Source organism: Oncorhynchus clarkii, chromosome 10 (assembly GCF_045791955.1).
Source record: "Oncorhynchus clarkii lewisi isolate Uvic-CL-2024 chromosome 10, UVic_Ocla_1.0, whole genome shotgun sequence".
NCBI lineage: Eukaryota > Metazoa > Chordata > Actinopteri > Salmoniformes > Salmonidae > Oncorhynchus > Oncorhynchus clarkii.
The window spans coordinates 47,977,699-47,999,453 of NC_092156.1; the positions used below are offsets into that span (position 1 = coordinate 47,977,699).

Below are 21,755 nucleotides of genomic sequence, written 5' to 3' on the forward strand. Positions count from 1 at the left end.
TTTTTTCTTAGGGAACGCCATACGGTTATTTTGAGAAAGGTGCAACATTTTGCACTCGTAAAAATGTAACCCAGAAATCAATTGTTACTCAAATCCAGTGAAAACCTCATCTAAATGTACAACGTAAGTATGTTTTACATTTGTGTGTGTATAGCCCTAATTATACACAATGTAGGCCTATTGCCCCCCCCCCCCCCCCCAAAAAAAAAAGCACACAAAAAAAGCAACAACTGTGAGGACACTAATAATACAAATCTTGTAGCCTAGCCTACTGGTCAAAGGAGCATGTGTTCCAAGAAGTTGGCTTAATGGTAGTTTTCTGTACTTCCACGACGTATTTCTTTCATAAACGTGGTCTCTTATTAAGCATTAGGTTAGGCATTGGGCTATGCATACATCCGTCTCTCGATTCCAAAAAAACAGGCCTTGTTGAGAGTGAATTGCCTAATCTTTTTTCTTCTTCTTCTGTGCCATGATAATGAACATCTGGCAACAAGGTGCTCAAATTGAAAGAGAAAAGAAAATGAGGGAGGGAAAAAAAGCTCAATAAAACTTATGCCCCTTATTTTTTATGACTTCAATATTGAGCCGTTCTATTTGAATATAGCCTATAGCGCTTCATATTCATAAAAAAAAATGTATCTCATGATGAAGTACAGTTAAACTGTGGTATAGACCGGTGCGTTTCCTTTTATCAAATAATTATTTTGGCTTAATTAAAACTCATGCTTTGATGTCGAGGTAAAAGGCTTAATCAGTCTGATTATGAGGTTAAATGGTTTGTTTGTGAATTCAATTGTAGGAGTATCAAGATGGTTTGGTTCCCTTGTGCACATAGTATGCATACTTGGTAAATATAATAAAGAGAAAATATTTTACCATCTGAAAGAGGTTGATTAAAACCCATTCACAAATTAAAGCTTTTTCCAGCCCTTTATCTGGTACTGCAATGAGAGGTGCTTGTGACTGTATTTATTAAAACTACTTAATCGTAGACTATGTTAATGGGGCCGGCTGTTCTCTATTGAAGACGTTTCAAATCAAAGCATTTCAGATGCAACTGTGTTTCTGATATACTTTAGGTGAACAGCAGCCTTCCAGTGCATTTCCGTGTAAGACGATCATTCGGATAGCCACGCTAGCTTCACCCTCGTGAGTGCTAGCAAGCAGGCTAGGTAGGTAGTGCTAGGTATCAACAGCCAATCCAGTAGGGGATGGAAGCTATAGTGAGCTTCCATTGGTCAATAGCGTCGCAAATAGGGGATTTGAATAAAGTTCCGCTTTCCCCAACTTTGGTCCCACCCTGTTCTGCTCCCTCGTTCATGCTCTCATCGCCCAATGGTCTCTCCATCCACTTCACTTTCATCCATTGGAAAGGAATGGGGCTCCGTTGTTTCATCGCCCTCATTGAGTTGTGCACTGTTAGTTTTGGAGAAGTTGGGAGGGGTACGACCCAGTACATCACCGGGGCCATGCTTCCTGCCAACCAGGACGTCTATGCTAGGTGGTGTCAGAGGAAGGTCCTAAAAAGTTTCAAAGACTCCGGCCACCTTAGTCATAGACTGTTCTCTCTGTTACCGCACGGCAAGCGGTACCGGAGCGCCAAGTCTAGGTCCAAGAGACTTCTAAACAGCTACTGCCAAGCCATAAGACTCCTGAACATCTAATCAAATGGCTACCCAGACTATTTGCATTTCCCCCCTCCCCCTTTCTGTTATTATCTCAGTATATCCCTCTCACTGTTGTTATTTTACTGCTGCCCTTTAATTATTTGTAACTTGTATAACTTTTTTTTTAAAGGTATTTTTCTTAAAACTGCTTTGTTGGTTAAGTGCTTGTAAGTAAGCATTTCACTGTAAGGTGACACCTGTTGTATTCGGCGCATGTGACAAATACGATTTGATTTGATCTGCTTCCTGTGCCCTTTGAAAAGTAGCTCACTTTGACAACAAAATAAAATCCAAATTGAAGTTGCAATATTCCCAAAATTCTATCCTGAACTGTAGCCTATATAAAAATTTAGCGTAGAATCTTCCATAAAATAGGTCTACATTATACGGTTGTTTCTTTTTCCTGTGGCAAACTTACAGATTACATTAATCTTACTGTATTTGTGAACTCAAGTCAATTGTAGCATATTAGTTGGATAACTGAATTATTCTTTCGGCAGCTCCAACACTTTTCCCCAGATTCCCACATTGGTATGCAGCTTCACCATCCCCTCGGCGAGGGAAGTGTGATTGAATTGCACGGGGCCGCGGTGTGATGCTGTGTATTTGCCTAAAAGCCGTACCCGACACAAGCATCATGGTACTTTCTCGTGTTCCCCTACCCCCTTATCTAATGGATAGTGAAACACTCCAAGACTCAATTCTTTTAATGAAAATACTGCATTAATTTTATTTTGTGGCGTTTCATTGTAATTCAAGAGATGTTTTTAATCTTCAGATTGCCTCCGTACAACAAGCCATCTAAAAAATGTTTGGCAACCGCCCATCTTTTTCTCTCAGTCAACAGCTCCCTTTATTGAATAGGCCTACAGGAAAGTACACTGTTTAAAATAGGAAGGAGAGTATTTGAAGATACATCATTAAGATACATCATTAAGTTGTCTTTAGTCGCAATATAGTTTTTCTAGTTTATCTTTAATTATAGTATACATTTTAGGCTGGTAGGCCTACACTCCAACCTTGTTAAACATATACCGCCTGTAAAAGGAAAAAATAAATTGAGCACACTTGATTTGAAGGAATGAACGTCTCTTGGCTATATAGGCAGTGCATCTCCCACAGTGAAAAAGAAACACCTCAAAATCACTGCAGCATTGCCCCGTGTCTGATCATTGATCCCTGACAATGACAATATTTGAACTTATCCTGTAGGCAGAGCATGGACGTTCAGTAGTGCTCCTATTCTCAGTCCAGAGGTCTCGTATTCCTATAGAAACTCAGAGTGAATTTTACAGGTGATATGTGAGATTGTTACACAAATGATTCTATTGGATATGATAGGCCTAATTGAACCACAGTGATGTATGCTGGTTGACTTGAGCCTAAAGGGTGCTGTGGAGAGAGCGCAGCCTGACCGGCAATCCAACACTCTCTCTGCTCAGAATCACTCTAGACAGTGGTCTTTCAAGCACTCTGCGTTTATTTCCCCTTTTGACATCAGACACACTAGAACCACTCCATGCTCTCCAATGGAGGGGAATTAATAATTTAGAGAACAAACATCTCTTAGCCAAAGTGAAAACCTTTATTTCCTTCTCAGAAGTAAATAAAATGACAGTGAGGGGTTGTATTGTATTTGAAATAGTTTTCATTGCATAAAATAAAAGGGGAATATTGCTGAAAGAAAAAAAGTGTGTCATAAAAAGAACACTCGGTTTTTGATGGGCAGTTTTAATCAGCATGAAATATTCACATTCGGTGAAGTACGGCAGGAAGTTTTTAAAAAACTTTTTCAAACAGGTTTTCCCACGCATGCATAGTTCTGGGGGTGGCACCGAGTGTGCCGGTTTGTTGGTTTTAGATGGTGTCACAAGGCAGTGAAGAGAATAAATTGTACATATATTAAAAATACATTCTTGACAAAACAAAAGGATGTTTTTAGCTAGCTTTTTTTGAATTATTCACATCCACAAGCACACACACACACACACACACACACACACACACACACACACACACACACACACACACACACACACACACACACACACACACACACACACACACACACACACACTATAATCCCAGGCACAGTTCACCGAGCTGACATTCTCACAGCTATCCCCTCCCTCTCTCTGTCTTCTCATACACATACCCACTGAGTGTTCTGTATTTATATCACACTCAATGTGTTCATTCTTTTTTACAATAATAGCTCTAACTTGCAGTATCCATGTTTGTCCATTTCGGGAAATGTTGTTCGCTTGGCATTTTCTCACAGACTGTACAAAACTTATTTAAGGCAAATTCATCATTGCCAACACAATTTAGCAGCCTTTCAATGTGCACTGGTGACATGTGTTCATATTGCTTTTATCCGGTCCCCAACTCTTTGCTGAACAGACACGTTCCCTTTCTGGCTAGTGAATTTTTTAACAGATGCCAGTTGCGTTCTCCCTTTACAAACGTGTGGTTTAACAGAATTGTATTGGTATTTACACAGCCACTGAATGATTCTTAGACTTTTCACTTTAAATGTATGTCGAACAACAACCAATGATTGCAAAGTTAAACAAGGACTACTTTTAACAATTTCCACAGAAAATGTTACTAAGATAAATTTACTTGAAGAACAGTGCAGTGCAAAGTTTGGTAACAGAATGATGGTTCGTGCTGTTGCTGCCGTCATTCTGTTACCAAACGTTGCATCCGCACTGTTCTTCAAGTAACTGTGTTTTTGTAAAATGTTCAGTGGAAATTGTTAAAAGTTGTCCTTGTGCATAGAGTTGTATGGTGTGTTTGACTTCGCAATCATTGTTTTCCGTTTGACATATACATTTTAAAGTGAAAAATCTGAGTCTCAACATCATTCTATTTCCGTGGAATTGCCCATGTACAAAAGGAATGAGCTGAAGCACTAAGGCCAGAGAAATGAACAATTAAACTGAAGCCACTTTGATTTTAGAGAAAGAAGTGTGACATAGACAGACATAGAGATGCAAGCTTCAATAGTACCGTAAAAAGATACATTCACATTTGTTCTGAGATGAAAAGAAAACAAGGACTTCATCATGTGTTTCACATTGCATTCATTTTCATTTAAAATACACGTTGCACTTGCCCTACATAAAATAACCATTGTACTATGCAAGCAGATGGTGTTGACAATGTTGAAAGACATTATTACACAGAAAATACAGGTAATATACTGTACATATAATGAAAACACAAATGTACGTGTTCTATATCCACTCAAGAGGAAGATCAGCATGGTGAGGATGTCAGCATTTCCAGAGCTAAGCCAGAGCCTGTGGAGTAGGCTGTGGAGAGCAGGGCATCGTGGGTAATTAGCAGAGATAACAAAGGAGCAGGTCAGTGAGACATGGTGTAATATATTGTTGGGCCTGGGACAGGCATGTGCCCCACAGTCCTATCCCATTATTAATGGATGACCTTTGCAGATATTTAGTGGTCGCCGAGCAAAATTAACATCTCCCTTTGTTGGTGTCATTTCCCCTAAAATGATTGAGCTGGTTGATAAAGTTGGAATATTCATTTTTTTCATGAGAGCCTTTATCGAAAGGAAAGAAAAGTAGAACAACATGTGTTGTTTTACTTCCTGGATTTGCCACTTGTGCTGGCACTGTCCTATAGGACAATAGTGTAGCCTACAGGTGAAGGCAATGGCAAAATAAACTCCAGTTCGTTGGCCCTGCCTAGCGACTCCTCTGTTATTGTTGTTGTTGTGTTGTTTATGGAGAGTAAATGATTCTGGCTGTATAAACAAAATGTTCATAGCTACGGATTGTCTCCAGAACTGGCCAGACACCATTTGCTCACATCCACTTCAAAAGGCTGAGAAAAAAAAAGCTCTCTCCACGTGGTTTACTACAGAGTCTTGTTAAGGGAATGTGTACAGTAAAATGGCACTTCAAAGGTGCACCACTGCTGACTGTCTTGAAAGCGGCAGGATTGTTTTGAGTTTTACTGCCCTGTTGTAGGTTATTAATCCTCAGCGCACCTCACTAAATCTTAATTAGTCTGATGATAAAAAAAGAAGAAAAAGCTAAACAAGATCACAAGGGGCACTCTCGTCAAGAAACCTGCCAAATTATTCCCTGTTAAACGCTCATGCAGTGTAGTTTAGCACTCCGTTCCTTTACTTACTGGCTACACTTGGACTTCTGTGGTTCAGCTCTACTATAGAGGCTGCTGAGGGGAGGACGGGCTCATAATAATGGCTGGAATGGAGTCAATGGAATCAAATCCCAAAAATCTAATCAAATGTATTTATATAGCCCGTCGTACATCAGCTGATATCTCAAAGTGCTGTACAGAAACCCAGGCTAAAACCCCAAACCGCAAGCAATGCAGGTGTTGAAGCACGTTGGCTAGGAAAAACTCCCTAGAAAGGCCAAAACCTAGGAAGAAACCTAGAGAGGAACCAGGCTATGAGGGGTGGCCAGTCCTCTTCTGGCTGTGCCGGGTGGAGATTATAACAGAATATGGCTAAGATGTTCAAATGTTCATAAATGACCAGCATGGTCAAATAATAGTAATCACAGTGAACAGGTCAGGGTTCCATAGCCGCAGGCAGAACAGTTGAAACTGGAGCAGCAGCACGGCCAGGTGGACTGGGGACAACAAGGAGTCATCATACCAGGTAGTCCTGAGGCATGGTCCTAGGGCTCAGGTCCTCCGAGAGAATGGTATCAAACACATGAAAACCAGATGTTTTATGAGTTCGATACCATTCCATTGATTCCATTCCAGCCATTACTATGAGCCCGTCCTCCCCAATTAAGGTGCCACCAACCTCCTGTGATGAAAATAGACTCACCTTGGTTCCCACTCTCCAACAGGGACAGAATATGTCAAATCCCTGCTTTTTGACTTATGATCATGTATAACGCTAAAACTTACATCTGAGACACTTCTTTGTACTCCTGGCATGCCCTTTTAAATCCACTTCCTTCTTCTGTTATCTAGAAGAAGGAAGTCATCTGAATAAACTAAGGACAATATTTTGTCATGGGTTTGGCACCGTGCTAAAAATAGGAGACAGAGGCACTTATTGGAGGCACAGCGTCTGCTCCTCGTTTTGTCATCAAACGCTTGTTTTGGAAAGCCCCACCCCATCCACTCCCATATTCCAGTCAAACGGATGGTGTGGACGTAGTCAAAGCAGAAACTGAGAATCCAAGAACAATAGCCTGGAATATGTACACCTCCTCAAATGGCCCTAAAGATAACATGTCATTGCATTGGGTGCCCTGCCTGTTTTCTTGAGCACCGGTCACAAAGATGATGACTGAGTTGTAATATCTTCCAAGTTGTAATATCGCCCAAGAATCAGAAATAGAGGTGGATGTGCCATTCAACCATCATCATCCTTCCATACTCATGGCCCGTATGAGAAAGGTGAGAGTATGATGCGGATATTAGTAGTAGTGGCGTTACCTTGGACAGAACACAAACTGTCCCCTGCTACTTTGCTGCTGGTACTCTCAAGGGACAGCTGTCACATGTCCTTCTCTCAGACATCACGTTGTTGACTGAAGATTTTCCCCCCCTTCAAATAGCCTTCTCTCCAAATATATTTTTATATATTTGGAATGGCTGCACATGAAATCATCTCGTGTGCCTCCGGAGAGGAAGTGTTCTTGGGCCAAATCAGTGCGCTCAGCATCGTCCTCCTCCCCCGTCTCTGTAACGTGTATTTTTATACATCTCGTGAGAAAGCTGCTTGAGAGCTCTTAATGCATTTTCCATGATTAGTTTGAGGGCGGGAAAGTCTTTGGAAACAGTCCTGCGTTGGAGTCGATCGGGAAGGTGGAGTGGAGTTCATGGAAATGTGACGGTGGGCTAATGCGTTGTCTGTGTCATTAGCAAGCCAAATACATGGCTCCAGAACTATTATCAAGGAACCATATTGTTTCTTATCATTTTGTTGTTTCGTAAAACCCCAAATGTAGATGAACTGGGGTGAGAAAGCATCACCTTCCGGTCTGATAGACCTTACGGCAGATCAACGGTGCAAAGCAGAGTATGGGAAATGATTTGGGAACATCTTTGTTCGTTTCTAAAGTCCCTTGGCGTTAAACAAGTAATATTTGAACTGTACAGCTCATCATAGTTAGGGGACCTGGAGGCGTCCTCAGCCAAGTTGTGGTGGGGGCGACGGCCGGGCGGGGCAGACGCTGTCCACCGCTCCTCAGGGACAGATGGCAGATAGGCGTTAATGCGCTGCTGAAACACTGCCTGACAGCCCTGGCATATGCCACCCGCTAATTATGGGGGTTCCCACCCCCACATGCTGTTTACTCATCACTCATTGACTTCTGTATGTTCTGTGGACATGCCATTGCATGTTTTCATCTCCGAGATCACAGGACAGAGCAATGAGATCAGAACCTTGCTCATACCCCTGTTCTCCTTCCATTCGACTCTGAGGGGACGGAGGAAGAGGGAGAGAGAGGGAGGTTGTGGTTAGGTGGTCCATATTAGGTTGTCTCCTCTGTATTGTACTCATTGTAGTTGATGGCCGCTCTCTCTTGGTCCTGCAAACTGAGTCTCAATGAGCGATGAGTAAGGAGGAGGCGAGGGAGAGTTCCAATAGCTGGGATGAGGAGCGGACATGGGCCTCTGTGGCCATTCTAGTTGGGACCTGTTCCACTGGGCAAGCAGCCTCTTCAGGAGCTGATCAATAATAGATGAAGTCTGCCAGACACACAGCATCAGCAGATGGGGGGGAAAGCACAATGCTGGGTTGTCGGGGAGACATATGTGCAGACGCCAACCCCCATTCCACATCCAGAGTGGGACCCACCGTCAAGCTGCTTCCCCATGTAGCTCCCTCACTAAGTAGGGACAGACTGCAATTCCACCACTGATCAAATAGGAGCCCATGTATTCCAATGCATGATCCAAGTGGTCCTATTTCATCATCATCCCTCAATAACTTCAAGCGAAGACTGGGGCTCAGCCTGATGAACCAAACTACTAAGTAATCTCCTCCATATGGACTAACTCTCACACACACATTTAAACAAAACAAATATATGTATTTTTGTGATTGCTGATCAATTCATGTATACATTTATAATTAGTAGGTTTTGTTATCTGTTTTAACAAACGTTTTTTAATTTGTGCACTTATGTATTGTATATTGTTTTTTTTGTGGTGTGGTTTTCATATAAGCCCTTCGGCTTCAAACCACACTTAAAAAAAAATATATATATATATTTTCTTCTGTGCAATAAATTGAACTTAAACAAAAACGGTGTTTTAATTGATCTTGCACAGCCTCCCTAAAGGTATGGACACTAATCAGTATTGATACAAAAATGTAAAAATGCTGCGATGTGGATAGGTGATGAGTTGAATACATAGACATGAGGAGGAAGGCAACACTGCAAGGCTATGTGGGCTTTGCTTGTGAAAGTGTCAGCTATCTCCTTATTGTCCACTGTTTAATCTCTCGAACCAACCAGTTCGTCTCCACAGTGAATGCAAACCAAGACCATCCGTCAATTGTCAGGACTGAATCAGTTCTGGAAAAACGTGTGGACTGGGCAGGATTAGTGTCCTCCTTGACACCATATTTCGACTGATGTTGATTGGGATTTCATCTGATGATGCGGTCATGCAAATCAGTTTCGATTTGAAAAAATATCTTTGGGTTCTCGTGCATGCCAGAGGGCGAAAGTCACTGTCTCCCGCTGAACTGACTGACAGACAGACTGACAGAAAGACAGACAGCTCTCTCCTCGTAATGATCATACTTCCTGCCAAAAAAGCCTCGCCTGGAAGAAAAAGTTGCAGGATGTCTGGAAAGACGTTTAGATAAAGCAGGAAAGGTCCACAGAGACAAAAGATAGACAAAATGTGGTGAACCGGTTAACATAATTTTGAATACACACACTTACAGTAGCTATGTACCTGAACCGGTGGTCAATGTTGAATCCTCATCAGTTACCCACTCTGAGGTCTACAATATGCTGATGATATCAAGAAAGCAAGTGTAGTCCATAACCAAGGTGTTTAGGTGTGACAGCTAAATAGTTGGCCATCTGAAGAAGAGTCCCTCACTGGCTAAATCTCAAGGGTCTAGCGCTGCCTCTCTCCCAGTAAAAACACTCCAGGCAGGATATCCAGCCAGGCCTTAGAGGAGTGAACAGAGCGGAGAGAGGAAAGCCCTCTCTTCTCCAGAGCTGCTGACCAGAGCGTTATCGCCTGCAGACATCTCCGCCGGGCCAGCAGGCTTGTTCAAACCATTCCCATCTACTGAGTGGGAGAGCAGGAATAAACACGTGTTAATATGGTGGGAAGGCTGGTTGGAGAGTGTTGGTGCTGTTTGGTTTTGTGGTGATGATGTCATTTATCACAGGGTGACAGCCGCATACAACACACTGGGAACCAGGGGCCGTTCCAACCCACTGTCCCGCCATATCAGCTCTTTGTGAGAATGTATAACAGAGAAGTGCAGGCCAAGTCGTTCTTCACGCTCCCAGATCGCTCCGGTGTACAGAGACCTACACACACGTACACACACCTGCACGTACACACTCTATAGAACACGAATAAAATGTGCAACATAAACTTGCGAAAATAAATATTTTACTTGGACACTTCATACATGCACCCGTGCACGCACGCACGCACACACACACACACACAGAGACTAAAACAAGAGGGCAACATCATACATACTGTAGATGTACTGTCATAGGCCCATGTCTGGAGTGTAATCTCTTTTTTTTTTTTGCAAGCAAAGGTAAAAAAAGAAAAAAAGCATAGAAAGGTCAAACTCTTCTCCCCTGTCCCTTTTCCAACTCGGTGTGTAAAGGTGTGTGTGCGTGTGTGTTCTCTGGGAAATAGTAGGCCTACAGTGTGTGATTCATGCTTCTGAGAGCAGCGGGATGCGACTTGACATTTTCCTGCTGTGGTGTAGCCCAATTCTGGCTCCATGCTTCATTACATGGCGTTCCCCATACGAGGGCCGACCCAGTAAAAATAGCCTGGACTGGTTCAAGTGAGAGAAAAATAAAGTGAACATTAGCACACTTCAGGTGCCCTTTGCCATCCTCGACCTCACCTCTCATAACTGAAACTTGAATTCAGTCGTTCTCAACACACAACATGTACAGGCAAAGACACACACACACAAAGGAATGACCTAAACACGTCGTTATTTTACAAATTCCCATCCAACCATCTTGACAGTCTCTAATGTGGAAGAGACATTTATATCAACAGCTTTATTATAATGCAGTCACCCTCCCGTTTGTAGTTGAGATCTAATCTGTAAATCATTAACGTGGGGATGTTTGTCTGCTCCAAATGGATAAACAAACTACAGTAAACAGTTCCTCCATTACCTCATCTACTCACTTATTGGGATGGGGGGTGGGGGGGTAACTAGAGAGGAAACATTTCTAGACTGCTTTCTCTTCAAAACCCACACACCTATTATTCACTATTCCGTCTAGTAATGAAATTTACTGGCTGTTTTTTAATGGGGCCTGAAGGTAATCATTAGTTCCAAAGACACCCTGTAGACAGGCCCTTCAGTGGGCTGCTTTTCAAAGCTTTATCTGCTTGTGTTTATTTAAAGTTAAATGGCCTCAATTTAGTGCTAAAAAATATTTTCAATGGCATGACAAAAACAACGGGTGGTTTGGTATTGTTTTACCTGTATGTCTATAGTGTGTGTGTGTGTGTGTGTGTGTGTGTGTGTGTGTGTGTGTGTGTGTGTGTGTGTGTGTGTGTGTGTGTACATGTCTGTTGGTTTGTGTGTGAGAAGAAAATATAAGGAACACATGACATTATATGTGTGGGGAAACAATCTGCCCGCTGTAAATATCGCACCACAAACCAGCCACAGACACTTGTGCTGAATTGTTGTATAGTCTCTGAATGGTGATGTCTCATGGGACTTATTTCTCCCCAAGCAATGACTGAAGACCATCTGATCCCTTCTCTGTCTCCCAGGCCTCCTCCCAGGCCTCCGTACACCAGACCAGTAGGGAGACAGCTGAGACAGCTGTGGTGTGGCGCTGGCTGGTTGGAGGATATAACATGTGCCAATGCATCCAATTAAACCATTTCCCTTTGCCAAAGTCCATCTCTCTCATTCCACTATGAACCATTATCTTGTGGTGGAGACTGGGTAGGCATGGCACCAATGGGAGGAGAATTAGTGAGGCGAAACATGTTCTTGATCATTATTTACGCATGCTTTATCTTGTTTTGAGGACGGATTGACAAGTTATATAATTAAATTGAAATTCCAATGCTGCCTCTGCCATAATTTCAATCTAATTTCAGAACTTGTCAATAAGGCTGGGATTTTGGTCAACAATAAAGTAGATATGACCCACTGGGCACAATCTGGTTGAATTAATGTTGTTTCAATGTACACTGAACAAAAATATAAACGCAACATGTAAAGTGTTGGTCACATGTTTCATGAGGTGAAATAAAAGATACCTGAAATTTTCCATATGCACCAAAAGCTTATTTCTCTCACATTTTGTGCACAAATTTGTTTACATCCCAGTTAGTGAGCATTTCTCCTTTGCTAAGATAATACACCTGACGTGTGGCATATCAAGAAGCTGATTAAACAGCATGATCATTACACAGATGCACCTTGTTTTGGGGACCACAAAAGGCCACTCTAAAATGTGCAGTTTTGTCACACAACATAATGCCATAGATGTCTCAAGTTTTAAGGGATTGTGCAATTGGCATGCTGACTGCAGGAATGTCCACCAGAGCTGTTGCCAGATAATTTTATGTTCCTTTCTCTACCATAAGCCACCGCCAACGTTGTTTTAGAGAATTTGGCAGTTCGTACAATCAGCCTCACTATCGCAGACCACGTGTAACCACACCAGCCCAGGACCTCCACATCTGGCCACTTCACCTGCGGGATCGGCTGAGACCAGCCACCCGGACAGCTGAAGAAATTGTGGGTTTACACAACCAAATAATTTCTGTCAGAAATCGTCTCAGGGAAGCTAATCTGCGTGCTCGTCATCCTCACCAGCGTCTTGACCTGACTGCAGTTTGGCTTCGAAAAGTTCTGTGGGCAAATGCTCACCTTTGATGGCCACTGGCATGTTGGAGAAGTGTGCCCTTCATGGATGAATCCCGGTTTCAGCTGAACCGGGCATATGGCAGACAGCGTGTATGGCGTCGTGTGGGCGAGCGTTTTGCTGATGTCAACGTTGTGAACAGAGTGTCCCATGGTGGCGGTGGCGTTATGGTATGGGCAGGCATAAGCTATGGACAATGAACACACTTGCATTTTATCTATGGCAATTTGAATGCACAGAGATACCGTGACGAGATCCTGAGGCCCAATGTCGTGCCATTCATCCCCCGCCATCACCTCATGTTTCAGCATGATAGTGCACGGCTCCATGTCTCAAGGATCTGTACACAATTCCTGGAAGCTGAACATGTCCCAGTTCTTCCAAGGCCTGCATACTCACCAGACGTGCCACCGATTGAACATGTTTGGGATGCTCTGGATCGTCGTATACGACAGCGTGTTCCAGTTCCCGCCAATATCCAGAAACTTTGCACAGTTATTGAAGAGAAGTGGGACAACATTCCACAGGCCACGATCAACAGCCTGATCAACTCTATGTGAAGGAGATAGGTTGAGCTGCATGAAGAAAATGGTGGTCACACCAGATACTGACTGGTTTTCTGAGCCACGAACTACCTTGTTTTTAAGGTATATGTGACCAACAGAGAAATCTGTATTCCTAGTCATGTGAAATCCATAGATAAGGGCCTAATTAATTTATTTAAATTGACTGATTCCCTTATATGAACTGTAACTCAGTAAAATCTTTGAAATTGTTGCATGTTGCTTTTATATTTTTCTTCAATGTAATTTGTCAAGGTATTGTGACGTGGAAGCTATGCAGAAAATACATTGGATTTGCAAGAAGTCACACACTGTTGTTTTAGAGGTGACATTTCAACCACAGGTTTATGTCATCATGGTAACCAATTTTCAACACACACAAACCTTGTATAAAATATGTTGAATTTGTACCTTTTGAAACAGCATCAGATCTTTAACGTTATATCCACTATCATAAAAAAAATATAGGATGTGTAGCATCTCCTACTGGAGAGTTGATCTATTCACAGTTATCCATTTGGTCTCTTATCCAAGGTTTTAACCATGCCCAGCTTAGATATTTGTCAATGACTTCTACCAATATGCTATTGTGACAATGATTATTGAGAGATCTCTTAATACCCAAATGGATTCACTGTTGCTATCGAAGTCATTCCAAAGGGTAGGTTTAACAAATTAAATGTAACCATACTAAGTCCTATATGATAAATGATACTATTTAGGCGATAGTTGAAGTCGGAAGTTTACATACACTTAGGTTGGAGTCATTAAAACTCGTTTTTCAACCACTCCTCAAATTTCTTGTTAACAAACTATAGTTTTGGCAAGTCGGTTAGGACATCTCCTTTCCGCATGACACAAGTAATTTCTCCAAAAATTGTTTACGGACAGATTATTTCACTTATAATTCACTGTATCACAATTCCAGTGGGTCAGAAGTTTACATACATTTAGTTGACTGTGCCTTTAAACAGCTTGGAAAATTCCAGAAAAGGATGTCATGGCTTTAGAAGCTGCTGATAGGCTAATGGACATCATTTGAGTCAATTGGAGGTGTACCTGTGGATGTATTTCAAGGCCTAACTCCAAACTCAGTGCCTCTTTGTTTGACATCATGGGAAAATCTAAAGAAATCAGCCAAGATCACAGAAAAAAAATTGTAGACCTCCAAGTCTGGTTCATCCTTGGGAACATTTTCCAAATGCCTGAAGGTACCACGTTCATCTGTACAAACAATAGTATGCAAGTATAAACACCATGGGACCACGCAGTTGTCATACCTCTCAGGAAAGAGACGCTTTCTGTCTCCTAGAGATGATTGTACTTTGATGCGAAAAGTGCAAATCAATCCCAGAACAACAGCAAAGGACCTTGTGAAGATGCTGGAGGAAACAGGTACAAAAGTATCTATATCAACAGTAAAACAAGTCCTATATCGAAATAACCTGAAAGACTGCACAGCAAGAAAGAAGCCACTGCTCAAAAACCGCTATAAAAAAGCCAGACTACGGTTTGCAATTGCACATAGGGACAAAGATCGTACTTTTTGGAGAAATGTCCTCTGGTCTGATGAAACAAAATAGAACTGTTTGGCCATAATGACCATTGTTATGTTTTGAGGAAAAAGGGCTTGCAAGCCGGAGAACACCATGCCAACTGTGAAGCACGGGGGTGGCAGCATCATGTTGTAGGGATGCTTTGCTGCAGGAGGGACTGGTGCACTTCACAAAATAGATGTCATCATGAGGAGGAAAATGATGTGGATATATTGAAGCAACATCTCAAGACATCAGTCAGGAAGTTAAAGCTTGGTGGCAAATGGGTCTTTCAAATGGGCAATGACCCCGAGTATACTTCCAAAGATGTGGCAAAATGGCTTAAGAACAACAAAGTTAAGGTATTGAAGTGGCCATCACAAAGCCCTGACCTCAATCCCATAGAAAATTTGTGGGCAGAACTGAAAAAGCGTGTGCGAGCAAGGAGGCCTACAAACCTGACTCAGTTACACCAGCTCGGTCAGGAGGAATGGGCCAAAATTCACCCAACTTTTTTGTGGGAAGCTCGTGGAAGGCTACCCGAAACATTTGACCCAAGTTAAACAATTTAAAGGCAATGCAACCAAATGCTAATTGAGTGTATGTAAACTTCTGACCCACTTGGAATGTGATGAAAGAAATAAAAGCTGAAATAAATCATTCTCTCTGCTATTATTCTGACATTTCACATTCTTAAAATAAAGTGGTGAACCTAACTGACCTAAGACAGGGAATTTTTACTTGGATTAAATGTCAGGAATTGTGGAAAAACTGAGTTTAAATGTAGTTGGCTAAGGTGTATGTAAACTTCTGACTTCAACTGTATATGTAGTATTTGTGAAGTCATCAACAATTCAAACCAGGGTTCAACTTAAATTAGACAATACATATAGGTCTATAGGGTTTCAAGCTTTAGTTTGGTCTCCATCTCAACCCAAAAAATCAAAGTTAAAGAATTAATCAAATCAAAATTAATTTAAATCCGTAGATACACGTTCAAATGTGAAGGTCATTTCTGATTTAGCCGACATATGCATCGTTTACCGTGAATGCAGTCTCCGCAACTGCGGGAACATTGCCTTTAACTGTCAATCGCACTTTAAAGTGGATTTTCTGCGCTACGGATTGAATAGAGCCCTAAGTCAGTGGCACAAAATATATGTCTCCTTCAAACAAAATAGTACTTATTTGGTTGCATTGACAACAGTTGATATTTGGTTGCATTGACAACCATACACAATTCAACATTACTTTTGCAATACAGTGCATAGCCTAGTAGCATCTCGATAAGTTAACAGTTTATATGTTGGATTCACGTCTCCAACTAAACCAACAATAACAGTTAAACAACAGGACTAAGCCAGTGTCTCAGGTGAAACTATCCAAGCATTAGATCTTCTTCAAATGTGGATATTTGGTTGTGTTATCAACCAAACATAATTCGATATGACTTTTGTAATACAGTTAAGGCTATCTTACAAACTTATGTTACACATTTTAAAGTTAAATAAATACTGTAAACACTTCCATGGCCACATTTTGAGTGTACTGTACCTATGTATGTCTTCTTATGTAATCATAGAAAGTGTTGATGTTCACGATAGCATGCAAAGGTCTGTGGAGATCTTCACAATTGCCAGAATCATGAACTTTTGTACTTTTAATGTAATCTCAACCACAATCCAGGCCAGTTGGTTCGGCTATTAGATGAAGCAAACTGATGACACATTAAGCTGTTGTATAAAATGCAGAATATCTGACATTGTGTTCCCATTTGAACTTTGTTGTGCTTTCAAATGGTTTTAAATCGCAGTGATAACACATTGGGAATTCCAAAAACTTCTGTTTTTTCTGCTGTCTTTTTGAATGCGTAAATAAAAGCTGAAATATTACCCAAATGTCCATGTTGAAATGACTGGGTGTACCAAGTGGGGAGTGCTTGCCAATTCCCGTATCGTCAGTCGCCGCTGCTGACAACTGTGGCGCATACACCGTGTATCTCAGCTAATTTCAATGCATTTGATTATTGATTTCTACTGTATTGATTTGAAGATGTCAGGTGGGAACAGACTTTTGTATTTCTCCCCGTTTGTGTTTCCGTCACAGCCTCATCACCATCTCTTCACACGCGGGCCGGTGACCCTGAGGAACGACATCTGAGAGATGGTGAACATGCGAAAACAGCTTTGGTTCACTTGTCAATACTGGAGTAGAGCGCTAACCCAAGGAGAGCCTTGTGCAAGTAGAAACCAGGCTGTGTTCCAACACCGTGTATTGATGACAGGCAATCGTTCAGGGCTACAGTGGCAAGATCTGTCCAAACAATTCCTCTGCAGAGAGGTTAAGTGACATCGATCCAGGTTTCCGCTCATATTTCATCCCAGAGACCAATATTCTTAATTGACATGGATCTGCTGTTATGGATTACGCTCGAAGAAAAAGAGTGAGCGTGGAAAAAAAATGCACCTGCCCCACAAGTCAAGGTCGCAACTCCTTGTTTGATTCCCCTCTCCTTGTTAGTGTTAATCAAATCCTATGTTTTATAATGAAAATAATGCAAATTTTCCATTTTAATTCCACTGATCAAATAGCCCTCTACAGCAATTGTCTTTTCATTAAAGAAATCACTGATCATTAATTAAGCATTTTGACTACTTTACATAAAGCTTTAAGTGAGGAAGGGCAATCAGAAGCAGATCAAACGACCTGTCTCTAATTGAAGTGCAAAGCACCCCCTCTTCCCTCCTCCTCGTCCTTCCAGTAAGGCTCTCTGCCGGAAAGTCGACAGGACTCCCCCAGGGCTCCTTCACTCCTCACACCATGGGACTATAGCTGGCCGCTCTCCATCGCTCTCTCTTTGCCTCACCCTCCCAAAAGGTTCTCACTCAACGCACTAGAAGAAATACGCTTTAGTGCGGCACTCACTCACGCAGGGAATATCATTTCTTTGGAGGTGTGGTGTTATTGCTACCTCAGACAGACCCCCAGCAAGCAGTGAAACAGAGGACACAGAAAACGTCAACAAAACACCTCTGAATCTAGAACTTTATTACTAAAAACCAAACCAAACCAACAAAAAAAACGAACAAATCGACCACGATGTCCAGAAGTATGTTTTATTGTTTTTGTGTTATGTGCAAGGCTGTGATGTGATACTATTATCATTAAAACAAGGTCAACAATTTTAGATAGCTGCCTGGTTGTGATCATGGTAATAATGAAATTCCCCAAAATTCTTTAAAAATATATTTAAATTGGCAGCTTTTTTAAACCAGCAAGTGTAACTTTTTACCAGTGTCGTATCTACATGCATGCTTGCATCGGATGTGCATTGGGGTATTTCATTTTACTTTCGTTTTTTTTTTCTCACTAAAAATGTATCCACTTTATTACGACGTCAGAATAGCAAACGCTAAAGCATTTTTTTTTTTACATGTCTAAAAACGAAGGGGGGGGGGGGGGGGGTAAACAGAACAGGGGTTACTGTAATACTGTATTTATAACAGCAATAGAACCTTTGAACTGAACACAGCAACAGAGAAACCTTTACAGGAGGAAGGGCTCTATAGGATAGAACTCAATATCTCTTTCTTTGTATCCAGACTGAGCTTTGAGTAAAAACACACTTAAAATAAACACTGGAACAATGCAGTTCAGGGAGCGGACACATTTCTAAGTCAACAGACAGTAGTGACATTTTTCAACAATAACCCCCCCCCCTCCCCCATCCACCCCGGAAAAAAGAGGGGGAAAAGCGTAGAAATTCAGAAACCATTTGAGTCCCTTTTACTTGATGATGAACGGGATAGAAGAAGAGAAGCACATCTTTGTCTTGAATTTGACATTTCATATCCTCCTTCAGACTTTTGAGCTTTAGGAAGATATGATCCTATATATGCGCTGCAAGACTTGTGCTATTGGGGCATTGGAGGAATCAACAACTAATAACGAGAATAATAATAGCAATAATAATACATAATAATAATAATAACGAGAGGAAAATCGGGCTTGGAGAGAAATAGGATAGAGAAGGAGGATAGGCTTCTGTATGTGCTTCACAGGGAGTAGAGAGAAATCCAAGACAGTTTTATTTTCAATGGTCCTTACTTTTTTCTCTCAAAGAGGGTAGAACAAAAGTAGTCAAAACAAGTCAAATAGAGGGATTTTTTTTTACAAGTAGCTGAAGTGAGATGATGGGGCAGCAATAAGTGGCACTCCAGTGTTGCCTCTCGCCCCACCACACCCTCTATGCAGTCCTGTACATGAGTTTCAGGGGATGGTTTTGGGGATCCATTCCTCCCTCCAGTCATCCCTCTTCTCCACTCGTCCTCTCCCAGCCAAGGGCTCTGTCTCTGGGGAAGCCTGCAGCGACAGCCCTGGGCCAGGTCTAGAGAAGTTGGAGGTCTCTCTCAGTACATTATTGGAGGCTTGGTGTAGGGTCTGTTCTCTGTTACGGAAACAAAGAAACATCAGTTAATCAAGTGCTCCATCCACCCATATTTACTCAGTGTCATACCGCCATTTTATAGCTAATCTCAAGCTATTCTACACCTTTTGCCATAAGGCGGAGAGAAAATGTTGCTGTTTTAAGGCTAATTTCGTGCAATTCTACACATTTTGCCATAACCCAAAACACAACCAAAACAATCGCAAATGCATCCAACAAGATTGTATAATCAATCACAAGCTTGATGTAGTCAATAACTAAACTTTTGACTACTTTAATACACTATAAATATAGATACAGTACATGAAGTGCTTTCATTTCTAAACAGTAAAACGGATATGTATGAAAATACTCTCAAATAAAAGCTGACATTCTGTAGTGTTGTCTCATATGAAACATTTCATATCAAATCCAAAATGCTGGAGTATAAAACCAAAAGTACAACTTTTAACTTCACTGTTCAAAGGGGAGTGTAAATAAAGATGTTTCTCTAGGAAGGTTGTTTACTCTCCAGAGTGTGTATATATTTCAAATCATGTGAAACTGAGTTTGTGATTTCCCAACTTTTCCACAAGCACGAGAACAAAAATCAAGAGCAACCAATGGATTTAGTATCTCCTTTAATCAAATGTGCATCAGGAATAATATGGGTGATTAATCATTTAGTGTTAGTTGTCAACAGGAGGGGACAGCTGAAAGAAAAACAGCTGGATAACGAAGTGACTGGAGTCGGCAGCTGCATGTTAATCTCTACATGGTAGTAAACCCCCGTCAGCTCCTCTCACTGGAGACAGAGACAGAGACAGAGACAGAGAGAGAGACAGAGAGAGAGACAGAGACAGAGACAGAGACAGAGACAGAGACAGAGACAGAGACAGAGACAGAGAGAGAGACAGAGACAGAGAGAGAGAGAGAGACAGAGAGAGAGACAGAGACAGAGACAGAGACAGAGACAGAGACAGAGAGAGAGAGACAGAGACAGAGACAGAGAGAGAGACAAAGACAGAGACAGAGACAGAGAGAGAGACAGAGAGAGAGACAGAGACAGAGACAGAGACAGAGACAGAGACAGAGACAGAGAGAGACAGAGAGAGAGACAGAGAGAGAGACAGAGAGAGAGAGAGAGACAGAGACAGAGAGAGAGACAGAGAGAGAGACAGAGACAGAGAGAGACAGAATGGGCAATCGCTGTGCTGTGCTAAGGAGAGTGGTTCTGCATGTTTGAAATGGGTTCTGGGAAAATAGAAAATACGACGGACCATCATCAAGAAGTGTGTGTGGGGGGGGGGGCCCAGAAAGAGAGAAAAGGATGGTGATTGGCTGTCTGTACTGTCAAGACGAGAAGAGAAAACCTTCCTGGTTCTCTAATTGTATTTCAATGTCAATATGTGACATTTGTTCTATCTGTTATGTTTAACCCTTCGCAGGGCAGTGTGAATCGAATAGATGTGTGGAGGGAGAATGGGTGGTTTGTGTATGTTGCAACACCTCTGGGAGCCCTCCTCAGCAGCTCAATCCATATTTAACACGGCTTTGGCCCTCTGGCCCCATTCTTTTCTGCATAGACTGCAAACTGGCTAATTACAACAGATCTGGGACTGCCATAAAGCTTCACCTTGATAGTTCCTGCTTGCTCTTTTTTCATTGGGTTGCCAATTAGTGAGTTGCAAACTTTGGAAATGAATGGTACCTAAGGGTCTCATTTGCTGTATGTACAGCACGTGTTTGGAACTAAAGCAGGTTATGAGATTTCGAGTTATTTGGGGGTAGATTATTCATGTAGCTGAAGATGCTGAGCCATTTGTTTGAGGAACAAGTGGTTGTGATAGGAGCCAGAGTGAAGCCAGGAGTGTGTTGGTGTAATAACACCTTGAGTGTTGAGGTCCTCATCTATCCTTTCTGGGTCCTTGCCTTTGATTACTTTCTCCTGCCCCCCCCCCCCCCCCCCCTTCTCTTAATCGGCTTGCAAAATGATGTCACCTCCTTTTGTATTCAGCAGTTTCTGTTACCTCCACTCATCTTGATTAATAAAACAGACGCAGGTCGGCGTAATAGGCCGTAACACACAGAGGAACCTGAGAAAGCGTAAAAAGCTTTTAGGCCCAGAAGTGGGATCTCAGCAAGGACAATCAAACCTAATGAAATCAGTTGTCAGTGCTAAGCTTGCAAAACTGTGAAGTCCAACTTGGGAGTGAAGCGAGGTGTAATTAGATTCCTTCCAGTGTAATGGATAAATGCGGTGGGCTGCGGGGGTGGAGGGGCCGGACAACACACTCCTGACTGGAGCTCTTAAGCCCCTGTGGGAGAGAGTCAGTCGGCTCCCTGTCCCCAAACAGCCAGGAGCTCCAGGAGAGGCCCTACGTGCCCAGCCACAGCATCCCCACAGTCAGACACCTCTGCTGGGCATGGCGGTAGTGGGGCGATGGACAGGCTGGTGG

General features: G+C 42.1%; 1 protein-coding gene across 5 annotated transcripts in view; it reads right to left on the reverse strand.

The window, feature by feature from the left end:
* Positions 1-17,903: 17,903 nt before the first annotated feature.
* The window catches only part of LOC139418684 (dachshund homolog 2-like), a 132,914-nt gene continuing 129,062 nt past the window's right edge, over positions 17,904-21,755 (reverse strand). For 2 of the 5 annotated variants that reach the window (XM_071168327.1, XM_071168324.1), the window contains exon 12: positions 17,904-19,317. In XM_071168327.1, the coding sequence (XP_071024428.1) occupies positions 19,280-19,317 (38 nt within the window). In that variant the 3' untranslated portion in view covers positions 17,904-19,279. The remainder of the gene's footprint in view (positions 19,318-21,755) is intronic. The other 3 variants (XM_071168325.1, XM_071168326.1, XM_071168328.1) reach the window with 3 other exon arrangements.